The 16,991-nt window shown below is 36.2% G+C and overlaps 1 protein-coding gene across 1 annotated transcript in view; it reads right to left on the bottom strand.

Annotated features, from left to right (window-relative positions):
- Positions 1 to 16,991, bottom strand: part of ppih (peptidylprolyl isomerase H (cyclophilin H)) — a 37,075-nt gene that overhangs the window by 1,387 nt on the left and 18,697 nt on the right. Inside the window, exons 3-8 of the mRNA XM_053504418.1 lie at positions 16,922 to 16,945; positions 16,589 to 16,633; positions 13,136 to 13,178; positions 5,783 to 5,875; positions 3,157 to 3,244; positions 2,917 to 2,957 (exon numbers count right to left, since the gene is read on the bottom strand). Coding sequence (XP_053360393.1) covers positions 2,917 to 2,957; positions 3,157 to 3,244; positions 5,783 to 5,875; positions 13,136 to 13,178; positions 16,589 to 16,633; positions 16,922 to 16,945 — 334 coding nt within the window. The remainder of the gene's footprint in view (positions 1 to 2,916; positions 2,958 to 3,156; positions 3,245 to 5,782; positions 5,876 to 13,135; positions 13,179 to 16,588; positions 16,634 to 16,921; positions 16,946 to 16,991) is intronic.

Below are 16,991 nucleotides of genomic sequence, written 5' to 3'. Positions count from 1 at the left end.
AACAAAATGAGGGACAAAGAAACACCCACCATCTTCTAAAATATCAGTAAAACAGCTTGCTAACAAGTCATCACATTAACAGGCAATAATTTAGAGGTATTGATTTTTTATTATTCAACATGGATTAGCACCAGAAAATCCATTTATGGTTATAAAGATCAGATATAAATTTATGACCACTTGTCTAACATTGAGTAGGTCAAAATGTTCACTTGCTGCGTAATGTATCCCACCTACTTCCAGGTGCCATTGTAAAGAGATATTGTAACTGTAGCTACTGTGGCAAATTGTGATGGCTAGATGACCGGGCCAGTGCAGCTCACTGATGCACATGGGGTGTGAAAGCAGTCCGATAGCTCAAATTGCTGAAAAGGTTAATGCTGGTTCCCATAGAATGGTGTCATATTTCACCGTGCATCCCTATTTTGGTGGCAAAAGTAAGGGACCTACTTAATATTAGTTAGGTAGTCATAATGTTATGGCTGATATTTAATGTTGTGGAACACTGGCAAAACATGTTAGTTCCTCTTATCACTTACATTGTAAAAGCTATAAAGAATAATTTCTGCAACAGATTTCATTTTATTCTTTCTATTGAAGGTAATATTAAGAAAACAAGCAGAATTTGATTGGGGTGTTTTCACTGCCAATAAATAACTATGTAAGACATATGATGTTGTCGACCTTGGTTTTGAATTTAAACAGTTCATCTGCTGGTTATGAATGATTCCACATACATTCAATCACTTGTTCTTGTTCATGCTGACAAGAATTTTAAACTGACACATAAAGAAGTACACATGTACAGAAAAAACTTAAGGAAAAGGTTTGCTGTAAAGCACTGTAAATAAAAATCTTACAGAACCCCTTCAAATTTCTACACTGATAAATAATTTTTTTAAAGGAATTATGTGGCTTTTTGAGGTACTTTGATATTTTTAGGCAGATGAGATAAGGATAAGTCATTGTAAAAATTCTTTGCACGATATAATGGCACACTCAATGGTAGTCCTGTTCACCCCTGGTGCTGTGCTGGATACACCTGGTATTTTGATGTGTAAGGGTCATTCGAGCCAATCCAGGATTTTTTATTGTGTAGAATGACAAAACACAGTTATGAGAGTAAATAAACTCTTTAATTATATATATATATAATCCCCTGCTACACTAATGCACTTATCCCAGCATTTCACTAGTGCTTGAATACCATCATCATAAAAATTTCTCTCAATATGCTGGAGCAAAGTGTGAAAGACCTGCTTTTGTCTGAAACACTGGCCTCCAAGGATCTATTTTAATGGGCCTAACATGTGGAAATGCCTTGGAGCGAGGTCAGGACTGTACGGGGGATGTGGCAAAAACACAGACTGAGTTACTGTAAAGTGCACATGATTTTTATGAATGATTGTGTATACAGTTCTGACAGACAGATGTATATCTTCCGCAATTTTTCAAAAATATATCACTTTTTTCTACAGGATCAGGTGTTCCAATTGTTCAGAGGAACGATTACAATGGGCTCTGAGCCACCTTGAATAAGGATTGACGCATTCCATACAAACTTAAATAATTCTTTTGATTGTGCAAAGCTGCTTTGAGACAATGAAATTGTTAAAAGCGCAATACAAATAAAATTTAATTGAAAATTGAATTTATGGACATATGGCCTTCTTTAAAAACGTTTGCGCCATTCAAATGTTTTACTGCAGTTATCACTTATCACTGTACTGTACGTAAAGCCTTCTGTAAACTTCATTTGGTTTTACGCCTTCATTCATAAAAAAAATGGCATCACAATTCCTGGTTTGACTTAAATACCCCTCATTTATCAAGCACCTCTACTACAGTACCAGTTTGGACACAAATATATTATTTTCTTACATTCTAGAGCAATACTTGACATTTCAAAACTAAAAAAAACACCCCACATGGCATTAAGTAAATAAGTAACAGCAGCAGCCACTTTTTATTGAAAGAACAGTATTGTCAAGTGCATTTACAAAACCCACCAGGCATCATGATGAAACTGGCTATCATGAAATGTGTTGGCTACTTATGCTCTGTAAAGCCTTCATAATAGCTCTAATCTGAGCTGCTGCAAAGAAGTTTTTTTTTTCAAGCCTCAAAAATAAAAAATTAACAGGGTCTCGGAATAGAACCATTATGAGGGATTTACAGAGAATACGTAGCAGAGTAATTAATAACTGTTCAAATGAGAAAACAGCATATTTTGGATGCATTCAGCATTGTTTTACAATGTAGAAAGAAATAAAAATCAGGAAAGACCATGGAAGTGGAAGGTATGTTCACATTTATAACTGGTAAGAATGTATTCTAACAGGATTTATCAAGACTCCTCCTGGAGCACATTCTTAGCCAGGTGATGTATTGTACTGGTTTAAATGACCACTCGGTGATATATAGTATAATAATATAGGTGGTATTTGAGTAGGTCAGTTTGCAAACTCTGCAATGAATAACTAGTAAAACAGCTAAACTTTTTCATCTAGCTGACGAGATTAGTAAAAATATACAGTATGTACACATGAACTCACACTTGTACTTGGTGTAAAATTAAGGGAATTGATACTACTGAATCTGCCAGTTTGAGATCATATTCTGTTCAGGAAGTGAAAGTGCAATGTTATGGCATGATATAATTGTAAATATCTAAATAAAGCACACAGTCATTCATCACTGTCCAGAGAAAATGACTACCACTTCAAAACCATGCTGCTCATCGAGTCACAACCTGCACTGCGCAAAAACACTTTCAAATTGTTGTGATTGTGTCGAATCTTACAGTATGATTGCTTTATTAGACAAGCTGCATTTTAAAACGGAAGCATCAAGACTACAACTAACAAAATGCAATCTGGAGAGGGGTCGTTTTATAATTTTAATTCAGGAGCTCACCTCGATTTTTCTCATGATCAGCAAACCATCCACCACTTTGCCTGAGATGGAAAATAAAGCAAAATCAAAAGAACAGATATTCAGATATCTCAGAGTTCCAGATTTTTCCAGAATTTTAATGTGTCCCCATTTTAATGTGTCTTGGAGAGAATGATGTGTGTATACACTTCCCCAAACCTGGAAATACAATACCCATAAGATTTTCACCAGGACGTTGCAGTTTAATTCACTTGCACTCACCGAACACTACGTGTTTCCCATCTAACCAGTCGCATTTTGTACAGGTGATGAAAAACTGGCAGCCGTTTGTTCCTGGGCCACTATTTGCCTGCGAGGAAATAAAAGAGGTGCATGTTAAATGCACGTTTTTTTTAAACAAAATTGTTCTCTTATTTAATTAAGAGATAAAAGGGGCAGGCTAGTGAGGAACTGCTATAAGGCAGACTGCTATGAATTTAAGTAATAGAAATAACCAACTTATTTCCTGGATGCTCCACAACATTAAACCTAAATATTAATGGATAAAGATATGACATATTGTTGTGATTAATAAAAATGGAAACAAACATATTTGCAAAATGCTGTGGTACAAGACAGATAAATCACTGTGGGATGTATTGTTATCTGAAAATATAAACAACTGGGTAGTCTGCATTAAGTTGAGCTCCTTATATAACACTTGCCTGACTTGCTCGATAGTGAGATTTTAGCATCTCTCATGTTCTGCACTGATCATTTTCACACTTCGAGTAGTTTTACATAAAGTTTACTTAGAAAGTTTACAGATACTTAAAAATTCCAGTTTACCTTGCACAAATATACATATTTATTATGTAATTGATCAATGTGTCCTTTAGGGATGTATGGCTTGTGCGAGATCTCAGGCAGGCAATGAATACAAACTGTTTGCATCATGTTAGTACAAGGAAAAGAAACGGAGAGGAAAAAAAAAAATCACTCCTGCAAGATACATTATTAAATTATTCTAAAAAACTATAGCTAAGAATGTGTGTGGCAGAAAAAGTATAACTCTCAAAATAGAAATAAATCTCTGGCAATGCTACTCAGTTTGTTAACAGCTCTCTGACTTCATACACTATCCTGGCTCATTAGCTCATTTAAATACTACACAGGAGGAACAGGTTAGCCAGGGCAGATATGGATGAGATGTACCGCCTGAACATTAAACTAGCAGGTGTAGCCCAGTGGTTAAGGTGTTGGAGTACTGATTGGAAGGGCCCAGGTTCAAAATCCAGCACCATGATATTGCCACTGTTGAGCCCTTAACCCCAAACTGAGTTGTTGTGGATAAGGGCGTCAATGTGGTGGTCAGTTCATGTGTGAAAATGGTTTATGTTCCCAGATTCTTTTTTACAACTTGAGCCCAGAAATATCCCTGTACCTGACCAACTGAAGCAACCCCGGATCATAACACTGCCTTCAGAAGATTGTAAAGTGAGCACTATTCATGATTGGTTCATGCGCTTCCCTTCTTATCCTGATGCGTCCATCAGGGGATAGGGTGAATCTGGACTCATCAGACGACATCACCTTTTTCCATTGCTCCAAAATTCTATTTTTATGCTCTCTAGCAAATTTAAACTTTTTTTTTTCTATAATTAGTCATAACAAGTAGTTTTTTTTATACTCTCAAAGCTGTTTAGTCCCGATTCTCATTACATTGTGCATGTGGAAATGATCAAACTTTAAAAATAAACATAGTTTAAATTTCTTACAGTGCAACCTCGCAGCACGTTTAGTGGTCATTTAGTGACTCAATATCATGGTAATTTGTATATATTTTTTTTCCCATAAAGTTAAAATTTCTAAATTTTAATAATGCATTTGGACACTTCTTAACCCAGTTTTAGTAATTTCAGCAATCTTGGTTATTTTCTTTGCAATAGTTTGACCCCTTCTGAAATTTGAAACTCTTTCAAATCCATGACTAAATTTTAAACCCATTTATTAAAGAAAGACATACACTATATTGCCAAAAGTATTTACTCTCCTGCCTTCATATGCATATGATGTAACTTGAGTAACATCCAATTCTTAATCCACAGGGTTTAATAAGTTGGCGATTATAACAGCTTCAACTGGGAAGGCTTTCCACAAGGTTTATGCGTGTGTACGAATTTTGACCATTCTTCCAGAGGCCTATTCATGATGTCAGGCAAGAAGTCCTGGCTCGCGGTGTTCGCTATAATTCATCCTAAAGGTGTTATATCAGGTTGAGGCTAGGACTCTGTGCAGGCCATTCAAGTTCTTCCACACCAAACTTGCTCATCCATGTCTTTATGGACCTTGTAACAGGAAGGGGCTGTCCGCAAACTGTTCCCACAAAGTTGGGAGCATGAAATTGTCCAAATTAAAGGATTAAGCATGCAACTAAGAGGCCGCGCCAAACCCCTGTAAAACAACCCCACATCATAATCCACCCTCCAGCAAACTCAACATTCGTCCCAATACAATCAGACGAGTACCGTTCCCCTGGTAACCGCCAAACCCAAACATGACCCCGCTCTGTGATTTTACATGGGACTACCACTTCGTGGCTGAGTAAGCTTAATTGGGTCAGCAGCTAGCACTTCTTATTTTTTTTAATTACACAGATCTCTATTACACAGTAGATGCAACATTATATAGCAACATTAACTCTTGATCATTTATTCATTATACACTATGAATATGTCAACCTCATTATTATTATTTTTTTTTAACAGCAGCATAAAATGATCTGCTGCAATCAGCGGTGAGATTTTTTGATTAACATTTAAAAAGCATCTGAATGTTCCAGCCTTGGGTGACCCAGTGGACCTGATCTATATGATAACACAGGGTGTCAATCTTAATGATCCCCTACCATAGACAGCAAGCCTGGGGCAGAATGTTTCATTTTAAAGTTCTCATCTGCAAATGGACCTCTGTAGATGCTGCAGATTCCCGTGCCATCTCCCTGTGTGAGAGAAAACATTATGGAGTGAGAATTCAGAGGTTCATGACTAACACACACACTCTATTAGTTAACTGTGGTGCATTAAATTGATATGAACACTAGAGGGTGAGAGCTGACATTCAGGCAGCAAATTTGTCTTTCCAAAAGCCACCAAATGAAACAATTTCCTAACAACATGCATGTTTAATGCATTTACAAGATCTGTTTAATTGAAGTAAAAGTTATTTTATTTGAACAGAAAGAAACTTCTGGGCATCTGCCTGTTAAAGCAAGATGCTAATGGCAGAAAAATGTTTGTAGCCTCTATAACATTTACTCTATTGAATTGTAGTAGTAACATTACTACTCTTTTTTTTTTGTGCTCCCCACCACCACATTATCTAAAACTTTAAACTCTGCCCACTCAACACAATCACGTCATAATCCTTAAAAAATTCCTACATCAATTTACAATAATGATACATCAATAAAGTCTTTAATAAAATATATCACCCATAGTTCACAGGCATTCATTAAATTGTACTAATACTTAGTCAAGTAATTACTAAGTCAAGTCAAACTAGGACTTTTTGATTGTGAACACACGCACACAACTTACCTTTATTCCTCTATATAATTCCCTGCTACACTAATGCATTTGCATCCTAGCATTTCACTCATCTTTGTATACCATCAAGGTTAAAATTTCTTTCAGTATGCCGGAGCCATAATCAGAAAGGCTGCTTCTTCTGTTACAGAACTCCTGTAATGGCCCAAACATGTGTAAATGGCTTGGAGCGGGGTCAGGACTGTATGGAAGATTAAGTAATAACTTCCAGCTGCGTTCCTGTAATGTGCACGCGGTGTTGATTGTGTGTACAGTTCCCACAGACAGATGTGTCTCTTCTGCAAGTTGACAAGTTATCCGCTGAGTTTCAAGGATCAGCCGTTTCACTCACTGAATGACTGCAGTGGGCTCCGAGCCGCCTCTGCCAGGATCATCATTCATGAATGTTCTTTAAAACATTTGCATCATTCAAATGTGTTACTGTGGCTAAGAGTCTCATCTCCATACCGTGCTGTTTAAGTTGAATCAACTTGTACAAAGGACCTATATGAAGCTTATTGTTGGGATTATTTTATATTCTTTAATATAAAAATTATTTTCTATATATATATATTTTAATTATAACTGTCCATCCATGGTATTTTTTTTATTTTGCATATAAGTATGATTTACAACACAATTTTCTATAAAAGATATTTTTATTGGGTGACTTCATAATGAAACAGATTTTACTTTTAAAAACTGTGTAAAGTATGCAAATTTATCCTTGTCTAAGTAGGCTTAGTAGATTTGAGACTTATCTGCATAAATGTAGCTATTTGAAAACTTTCAATACTAATGCTACTTATAGTGATATCAGCAAAGACTGATTGTGTCTAATGCATTAACAAAAATGTTACCTCTTCACCTGTAATGTCTTGCTTTGTGTAATGTTGATGCAGAAATCACAGAGCTAAGCGTGTATTCACGATATGTGCGTGCACAAGGAGCTCAGTCTCAGATCCAACTCCACCCCTGGACAACCTTTCTGGTCAGACAGGTTATGTCTACAGGGCTTTAGTTTTATATCTGAGGTATTTAGTTCAATAAATAGTCAGTGTTACATTAAAGCTCATGGTTTAACAACAAACCTTTATTACAGTTAACAGATGGCAGGAAATTAGAGACTTCTTGTCATTCTTGAATTAACCAGTATCAAACCAGTTTTGAAGCCATAACATTTTAAAGGTGTGCTGGTCAAGAGTTCCTCATATTACAACCGGCATGAAAATCTGAGGAACTTAATAAAAGCTGTCAAACCAATCTGAACAAAGTAACTCTATAATACCCCTGAGAGAGGAAATTCTCAAGTCTGTCAAGCCCCTACTTTGCTATTCGCTAAAAGCACAACCACTGAAGAATCCAGTGCTAAACCCTAACCTAGCATAATTGGTAAGGTACTTGACAAATTTCACCATTAGTGTAACTAGCTAATAATTACTTAAGTTACATGGATGAACATGGCCATGCTGGACTTTGGACAAAGGTGGGGCTATGTGTACAAGAACATGGAAGGTCAGAAAGCAAACAAAGCAGTCCAACAACTATGTGGGTTACCATCCAAACAAGAGAGGAGAAATTGTACCTAAATCACATAAAAAAGTAATAAAACAAATAAATGTAAGACTTTAAGGGTATTTGTAGTAGCTTGACCAAGGGGCAAACTGAAAAATCAAACCAATGCATAAGTGCCAAGCATGCAGTTCCTTGAATGTCCACTAGGGACTAGCTCCACATGTGAGTCAATCTCCATAGAACCCATGTTAAAATGACCAACTTTTCAACGTTTCGTTTAATGTCTATAGCTAGAATTCCCATTCATGACATTTTTCCATTCATGGTGAATTTTTATGTGACTCATCCCTTCATGACTTAATTATAATAAGCCATTTAACATAATTAGGAGTCTGGCCAATTTGATTGACAGCTTAAATGCAACTGCTAGCTGTCTGCTGTGAATTACTTTAGCCAACCAGCTAACTGAAATCGTTTCAGTGTACCTTACCACAGGAAATGTAGGAATTGACACAGGTCAATGTGTAAGGTGTTCAGGTGAGTTCAATCAAAAGCAAAATAACTTTAGTATAGAAATTAACATTTTAGTGGTAACTGAGGTATGTAGATGTGTTCCACCCAACAGCTAGGTGCAGTTCCACTCATTTGCCATTTACGGATTAATCAGACCAATTTAATTATTAACCATTATTAAGGTATTATAGAGCTGCTATGTTTAGATTGGTTTGACAGCTTTTATTGCATTCTTCAGATTTTTATGCAGGTTGTAATATAAGGAACTCTTGACCAGCACACCTTTAAAATGTTATGGCTAAAACTGGTTTGATACTGGAGTCAGTTCCTGCCAAGATGGCAACAACCAGAACTCACAGTTGAGCTTCAAAACCGCTCTTAAGAAAAGGGTTTGTCCAGTTCTTTTTATACAGTCTGACTAACAAAAATTATGTATTTGGTTCTCACTTGGGAATTTAATGCCAACAATAAGGGTGCAAAATTGCACTCCTTAAACTTGATATTTTTTGCCTTCATTTGATCAAATCTCAAATATCTCCCTTTTCCTTAAAAAATTAATAATCAGCTTCTATACATATCACAAAGAAAATGGTAATTTAGTAGAAAAACACACTGTCTTCTTCAGCATAAGACAACATGACCTCTTCAAGTATTTTGACATATGCAAACTGATCCATGATACCTGGTATGCGATAAATAGGCCCAACACCATAGTAGGAGAAACATGCCCATATCATGATGCTTGCACCACCATGCTTCACTGTCTTCACTGTGTACTGTGGCTTGAATTTAGAGTTTGGGGGTCGTCTTACAAACTGTCTGTGGCCCTTGGACCCAAAAAGAACAATTTTAATCTCTGTAGTCCACAAAATGTTTCTTTATTTCTCTTTAGGCCAGTTGATGTGTTTTTTGGCAAATTGTAACCTCTTCTGCACATGCCCCTTTTTTTTTTTTAACAGAGGGAATTTGCGGGGGATTCTTGAAAATAGATTAGCTTCACACCGACATCTTCTAACAGTCACAGTACTTACAGGTAACTCCAGCCTATCTTTGATCATCCTGGAGCTGATCAGTGGCTGAGCCTTTGCCGCTCTGGTTATTCTTCGATCCATTTTGATGGTTGTCTTCCGTTTTTTTCCTGGCTCTCTGGTTTTGCTCTTCATTTTAAGGCACTGGAGATCATTTTAGCTGATTTTTTGCACCTGTTTATACGTTTTTCCCTCTCCAATCAACTTTTTAAACAAAGTACACCGTTCTTCTGATAAATGTCTTGTACGACCCATTTTACCCAGGCTTTCAAATGCATGTTCAACAAGTGCTGGCTTCATCCCTAAACAGGGGACACCTGATTCACACCTGTTTTTTCACAAAATTTATGACCTCACTGATTGAATGCCACACTGATATTTTTTTGAACACACCCCTTTCAACTACACAGCCTTAAGAGCCCAACTGCCCAACTGCACAGCCTTAAGAGCGTGCATATCATGAATGCTGGGTCTTGTTTGTTTTCTGAGAATCTACTGCACCTACTGGTAACTTGTTTGCCATGTAGCAATAAACATTATACTTAAAACCTGGATTATTCTGGTTAGTCACATTGTACTGCTATTATTTTAAACAATACTGTATATTTACGACTGCATGATTTGATCAGAAAAATTACATAACCCAGACAAATAACAAAGCACAAAAAATTGCACATTTTACATTTTTAAGCTCTTTTATCATCTTAAAACTCTAAAATTAAGGGTTTTGTGTGTGTGTGTTTTTTTTTTTTTGTGTGGGCTTTTGTCATCTTGGCAACTCTGTGAATTATAGTGTACGTCACTTGATGTGTTGTGGTACAGTCTCATGACAATGACAAATATTATAGACGTACCATGGATCTTACAGTATGTAATAATGTTTATGTCTGAAATATAAATATAAGGGGTGTTCTAGTCAAACAAGGACTTTTGTATGTCAAGAATAATAGAAGACAGTTATGTAAGTAAAAACTAGCTTTATTTTTCTATACAATTCCATTACACAAATGAACTTATCCAAGTGTTTCATTAGTGCTTGAAAACCATCAAGCTAGTAAGTTTTCTAAGTACTTTTTTTTAAACAGTCCTTGAACTGAATAAAATGTACTATATATACATATAAAAAAAAATCTGAAATCTGTACGCCAAGCTCCTTTTCCTACATTTTTCTATATTCGCAAAGGTATCTCGCAGTGATTAAGGCAAATCGGCAGCTTACTAAAGACATAAAACTGCAGAGTGCTGTAAATCTTTCTGGATGGCCATCAAACTACGACATGTTTTCCCAGAAATAAGACGACTCACTTGACTAAGAGCACAAAGATAGTGCTTCAGCCTAAACAATGTGCGAAAAGCTGGCTTTTATACTGATGTGTTGAGCAGAGAATACATTGACATTATCAAAATAATACCCACCGAAAAAAAATAAAATTGAGGGCAAGCATCCTATGAACACAAGACACTCACGAAATGCCATGAAGATTCTTAATGATTAAATCAGATGGAGGCTAAACCTCCAGATCGCATTACTTAGCATCTGAGAGAACACCAAATTCATATCCTATTTATCGACTGCCATAGAATTATAGAAAAACAAGTAATATATTCCATATGAAAACATACAGTCCTTTAATGTGCTATTTTTATTCCCAGCCTAAATGTTAAAGACTGCATCAACAATAAAGGATCTAAGCATATTAGTTGTAGTAATGTGCCATAGATTGAAATCTCTCTTTTGAAATTGTGAAAAGCTTCTAAAGTGGTATTTTTGAGCAGAGCAGGGCATACAATGAAGCAATCACTTGTTCATTTGTGAGATATTAATCCAATCTAGCAAAAACCTCAAAAAGGAAGCTTTGACGGATGTTTACTTCTCTGGATAATCCTAACTAAAAGCTCTGTTAAATAGGGCTGCAACAACACATCAACATAATCAATTATGTACATTCCTGTGCAAAAGTCTTAGGCACCTAATTATTTTTTTTTGGTACAAACTTCGTTGTTATACATGATTATTTAATGTTTCATTACCAAGTCAGTACAAAACATTCATGATTTCCAAACATTTTGATTATAACAAAGGTTTTATCCCTGGTTTTATCCCTTTATTTTAAAAACCCTGGTTCTCTCTGACCTCAAAACAATGAGACAAAAGCCTAAGTGTGTATTAGAGTGAGTTTAGTCTGAGTGTTGGTGGGTATCAGTGCGAGTCACTGTTCTCTTATCAGTTCCGCTTCAGACAAGAACTCAATGGAAGATTATAAATTGAAATGAAATAAGTGATAAATGCATGAGCCTTTCTGAGAGGAATACAGTTGATATTATTCATATTTATACAGTAAAATGTCACTGATTTTAGTATGTGGGTTTTTCATAAATTCTGTCACTCTATGCATGCCTTATGTGGCTCTTGGACTTGTTTATTCTTGACACCTTATTATTTCATGTGGGAAAATATTTGTTTGCAAAAATAATTTTTTGTATAAAAAAATATGCAAATAAAAAGTTAAAGGATTAAGGTTATTATTTACTTTTAAGTTAATAAAAGATTAATCATCCAAGCAGAAAATATTACTAGATGAACCATGGAAAAATAATGTTTAGACTAATTGATAGTTTTAATTTATTTATCCTCTATACCGCTCATCCTTTACAGGGTCATGGGGTACCTGCAGACTATACCAGGAGACATTGGGCAAAAGGCTGGGTACACCCTGGACAAGTTGCCAATTCATTGTGGGAATGCACACACCCTTGTATACTCATTCACACAACAGGCAATTTAGAAGCGCTAATTAGCCTAACTTGTATGTCTTAATGGGAGGAAACTCATCAAACACAGCGAGAACATGCAAATTCTATGCACACAGACTTGAGAGAGGGAATCAATTTTCCTTTTTAAATTAACTTATTACCACAGAGTGTTGAAACTTATTATGTTGTGTTGTCGCTCGTTTGCACATTTGCATGTGCACTTTATGTTGTCTTTTTCTGTATAGAACTTAAATTGTTTCTGTTAATTTATAATGTTATCTGTTTTGTCTCAGCTAGTCGGCTAATTAGGTGCTTAGTTAACCAGCTCGTCAGTTTTCTGTTAATTTATGTTATAAATTTATGTTATATGTAGCACCTTGGTGCTGGAGGAACATTGTTTTTTTTTCATTGTGTACTAAACTGTATATGGTTGAAATGACAATAAAAGCCTACTTGACTTGAATCAAAGCAGCAGTCGTAAACAATACTCCACCATGACACCTAATGTTAAAACTAAAACTGTATTTGTGCTCTAACTTGCATATAAAATAAAATCTTGTTAGAGCAGCCCAGGATGCCTTGTCCATAACTTAATAATAAGCAAAAATCTAAATCTATAAGATGCTGCATATATATGGACATTTTATTGGCACAGTAAACATGCTCCTGTAGTGCCAACTGTAATACATAAATGTCAATAAGTAGAGGCTGTCATAAGATTTACCTCACCCTGTCTGCAAACACACCGTGCCTTTAACAAATTCCCCGGTCAAACAATTGCTATCTGGTTTTTGCTACTTGTTGTCTAAACTCATACAACAACATGTGTCCTGCCTGTGAACTGACAAACAAAGTCAGACTTACGTTCACAAAGTCGCCACCTTGAATCATGAAGTCTTTAATAACCCTGCAAAAGAGAGGGAAAAGAAATACAAAAAAAAACAGAACAAGGTAAATCTAATGCAATTTATTGTATGGCTAGAAAAAAAAAATAGCAGACATATATCAGGCATGTGACAGTGTTTTCCTGAAGAGCTACAGTACAGGTTAGGTGTTAGCTCCTGTATTATAACCATTGCAACCCAACAAATGTCTCTCTGATGTAAAGGAATATATGCATAAAAAGTTCATCAAATTAGGGAAAAATCATATAGTTGGCAGGGTTTTTCCCTGATCTATAGCTTATGAGCATGGTATTCACGGATGCTCTAGATTGGAAACAGGCGGTGGAATTACCTCAAACACATAGTTCATGGATCTAAAGAAAGTTGCATACTTCCACTCAAAGAATTCAACATCTGCCTGCATACATAAATTGTAAACGTAAATTGTTGAATTCTCTGACTAGAAGTGTGAAAGTTCCTCTGGATTCATAAACTACATGTCCTTCATGGTATTTACCCATAATGCCCTTTGTACAATTTAAACCATGCTCTTCGTACATTTTTATAAAATTGCAATGGGTTGGTACAAAAATAAGGATAAAGGAGGTAGGCTTGGGACTACTTTACCATCCTTACTTGATTTATTGAGCAATTTTTAATTCAAACAAATAGAAAGTTTAGCTTCTGCTCTCGTGCTCAGATTCCATGTCAGTTCCCCTTAGAACTCTAATTATTTTATAAAAAATATATATTTTCCTTTCTAGATGCATCCTGAATTTTACATGTTTATTCTGGTTCCTGTTTAGAAGGATATTACAAAGAATTTCTTAAAAGGCCACACTTCCTTCTTTTTTTCCCCCCTTCACTACAACTTATTAGTAACAGTAACCACAGAATTACTCTCATCCCTACTACGTACACCAGACTCCACCCTCTTTTCACAAACCCCTGCAGGCACAATGCTTTTGTTTTGCCGTGTTTCCTTTGATCTTTAAACAAGAATGAGCCTGTTGTTAAAGACAAGGAAGTAAAAAGTTCTCGGTCACCTGACGAGATGCATTTACTACAATATATGCAAATTAACAGCAGATGTTATGTTGGGATTCTAGGTCATGTAGTCAGGTTGTTAGAATGTCAGATACATGAGCAAAAGCTCCACAAAGATGTTCATGTAGAAGAACTCAGTTGCGCAAAAAGGGATATAAACATGAGATAACGCAAGAGACCAGATGACAAATAAAAGGCCTAGGTTTGGGCCCACCTGGTGCTTTTACTTGTTTTAGTCAACAATAAGTAAATCGTGTGTGAAACAGGGCAGATAGCAAATAAATAAATAAATAAAATAATAAACTAAAACTTGTTTTTTAACAATACCTTTTAGCTGCACCGGCTTACGCTTTGATCATTGTCAGCAAAAATGCTTAGTGAATATATTTTTCCTGAGGGCAAATTATACGAAGCATCCAAACTGATAAGATGATCAAGATAGAGCTCATTTATCAGGTTGTAATACTCTGGTAGGTATGACTTTTTTTTTTTTTAGTAGGTAAAATGCTAAAGGAGAATAAAATATCGTAAAGGTCATGAAGCAAATTTCATCAGTCACCTTTTTACCAGTTGTTTTATTTTGAAGAACAGCTATATGTAAGATTATGTAGTTTGCAGGTGAAGTGCAAATTAAATCCATGAAACTATAAAAAGTATGCAATAAACACTGTGTAAATTGTGCTGTTGATTGATTTAATGTCATGTCTCGCACAACGCGATTAGCTGGTCTACACTCTGGTCAAGAAAGCGACCAACAACCAAACTCAAAAAAAGTAGAATCGATAATCTCGCAAAATGCAAGTATTTGAGGAAATAAAACACTGTCCAAAAGTCTTGAGCCCCTCCACCCATTTCTTCATGTTTTGCTTCTAAAGAGCCAGACTCTTATATTTTTATGTATTCTTGATAAATAGTTTTCCAGGTTTTCTGAAGAATATTTTTGCCTATCAGTTTTTAAATTTAAACCTTTAGGCACAGCCTAAAACACATTTATTCAAATTTCTTTAATTTAATTTAAATTTAATATAAAAAATGAGGGGTGGTGAAAGACTTTTGCACTATACAGTACTATAACCAAAAGATTTGGTGTGTATATATATACTCAGCAAAAAAAGAATCGTCCTGACTTGCATCTCCTCCTCCTTGCGGACAGTCTGAGCACTGATGGAGGGATTGTGTGTTCCTGGTGTGACTCGGGCAGTTGTTGTGGCCATCCTGTACCTGTCACGCAGGTGTGATATTCGGATGTACCGATCCTGTGCAGGTGTCGTTACACCCCGAGGATGATCAGCAGTCCTCATGCCTCCCTGCAGCATGCCTAATGCACGTTCACGCAGATGAGCAGGGACCCTGGGCATCTTTCTTTGGGTCTTTTTCACAGTCGGTAGACAAGTCTCTTTAGTGTCCTGCGTTTTTAGAACTGTGACCTTAAATGCCTACTTTCTGTAAGCTGTTAAGGTCTTAACGACTATTCCACAGGTGCATGTTAATTAATTGATTATGGTTAATTGAACATGCATGGAAAACATTGTTTAAACCCTTTACAATGAAGATCTGTAAAGTTATTTGGATTTTTACAACATTATTGTTGAAATACACAGTCCTGAAAAAGGGACGTTTCTTTTTTTTGCTGAGTATATATATATATATGTTGTTGGGCTTTCGGCTGCTCCCGGCAAGGGGTCGCCACAGCGGAATACCCAGTCCGCACTACAACTTGGCACAGGTTTTACGCCGGATGCCCTTCCTAACGCAACCCTCCCATTTTATCCGGGCTTGGGACCGGCACTGCATCCACTGGCTGGGGTTTGGGCACTGGCTGGGAATCGAACCCAGGCCTTCAGCATGGCAGGCGAAACACCTACCACTGAGCCACCAGTGCTATATATATATATAACTTCTCGTCTGCGGCAGAGGTAGGTTTTGGTCTCGCCCTCCTGGGATGGCCTTCATGAGGCCAGGTTTGCACTATGAAGACGCACTGTTCATTATTGTAATCTCAATCCTGATGAAAACTACAATGTTAACATTGTAGTTCTGAGTGAACTACAATGTTAAATGGCACGATGGCTGTCTGGCGCCTACCTTATCAGGGGCATCCTGGCATGTTTGAAGCTCCATAACTGAGGAGCACATTGTACGTTACTTCGTTCAGATTGCTTCATCCTAGCAAGTGTTATTATATAATATTCAGAGCCTCTTTCGAGTAAATTACCCTGTAATCGCTAAATAAAGAGTGGCTGATGATTACTAAACATATTACTAGTTTTTATTAAAATAATCATAAATAAAAAAAATATTTTGGTTAGAGTTTGTGAAAAGAGATTTTTATACTTATATTGGATGATAACTAATGGAAAATGCATAACACAGTAGTGAGGCTCACCTATGAAACGTACATCCTTTGTATCCAATAGGAACACCGTCTTTTCTAAAGAAAATGATTTGCATGATGCAAATGAAGGTGAAAAGGGAAAAAAAAGTCATAAAACACTTCCCAAATCGATTCTGAAATCTTTTACCAAACAGGTTAAATTTGGACAAACTCCAAACACTACATTTGGTTAGTCAAGATGTATGAAGCAAAGCTTTACGTCAAAATACAATAAGTCAGGAAATTTAAATTGAGCATGCTAAAAAAAAAAATTAGGTCTAAAATAACACCGGTGCTGTAGAAATGTCCCCAGAGACTGAGTACAAAGCAATTAGACTGGGTTACCTGAACTCCCCTGTGCAGAACTGCCTGCAGGACAATACACAAGTGTGTTAAATAAAAGCACATTACACAC

The sequence above is a fragment of the Clarias gariepinus genome, chromosome 9, assembly GCF_024256425.1.
Source record: "Clarias gariepinus isolate MV-2021 ecotype Netherlands chromosome 9, CGAR_prim_01v2, whole genome shotgun sequence".
In the NCBI taxonomy this organism is placed as follows: domain Eukaryota; kingdom Metazoa; phylum Chordata; class Actinopteri; order Siluriformes; family Clariidae; genus Clarias; species Clarias gariepinus.
The sequence above is the reverse complement of the archived record's forward strand: the minus strand, read 5'-3'. Positions and strand labels throughout refer to the sequence as shown.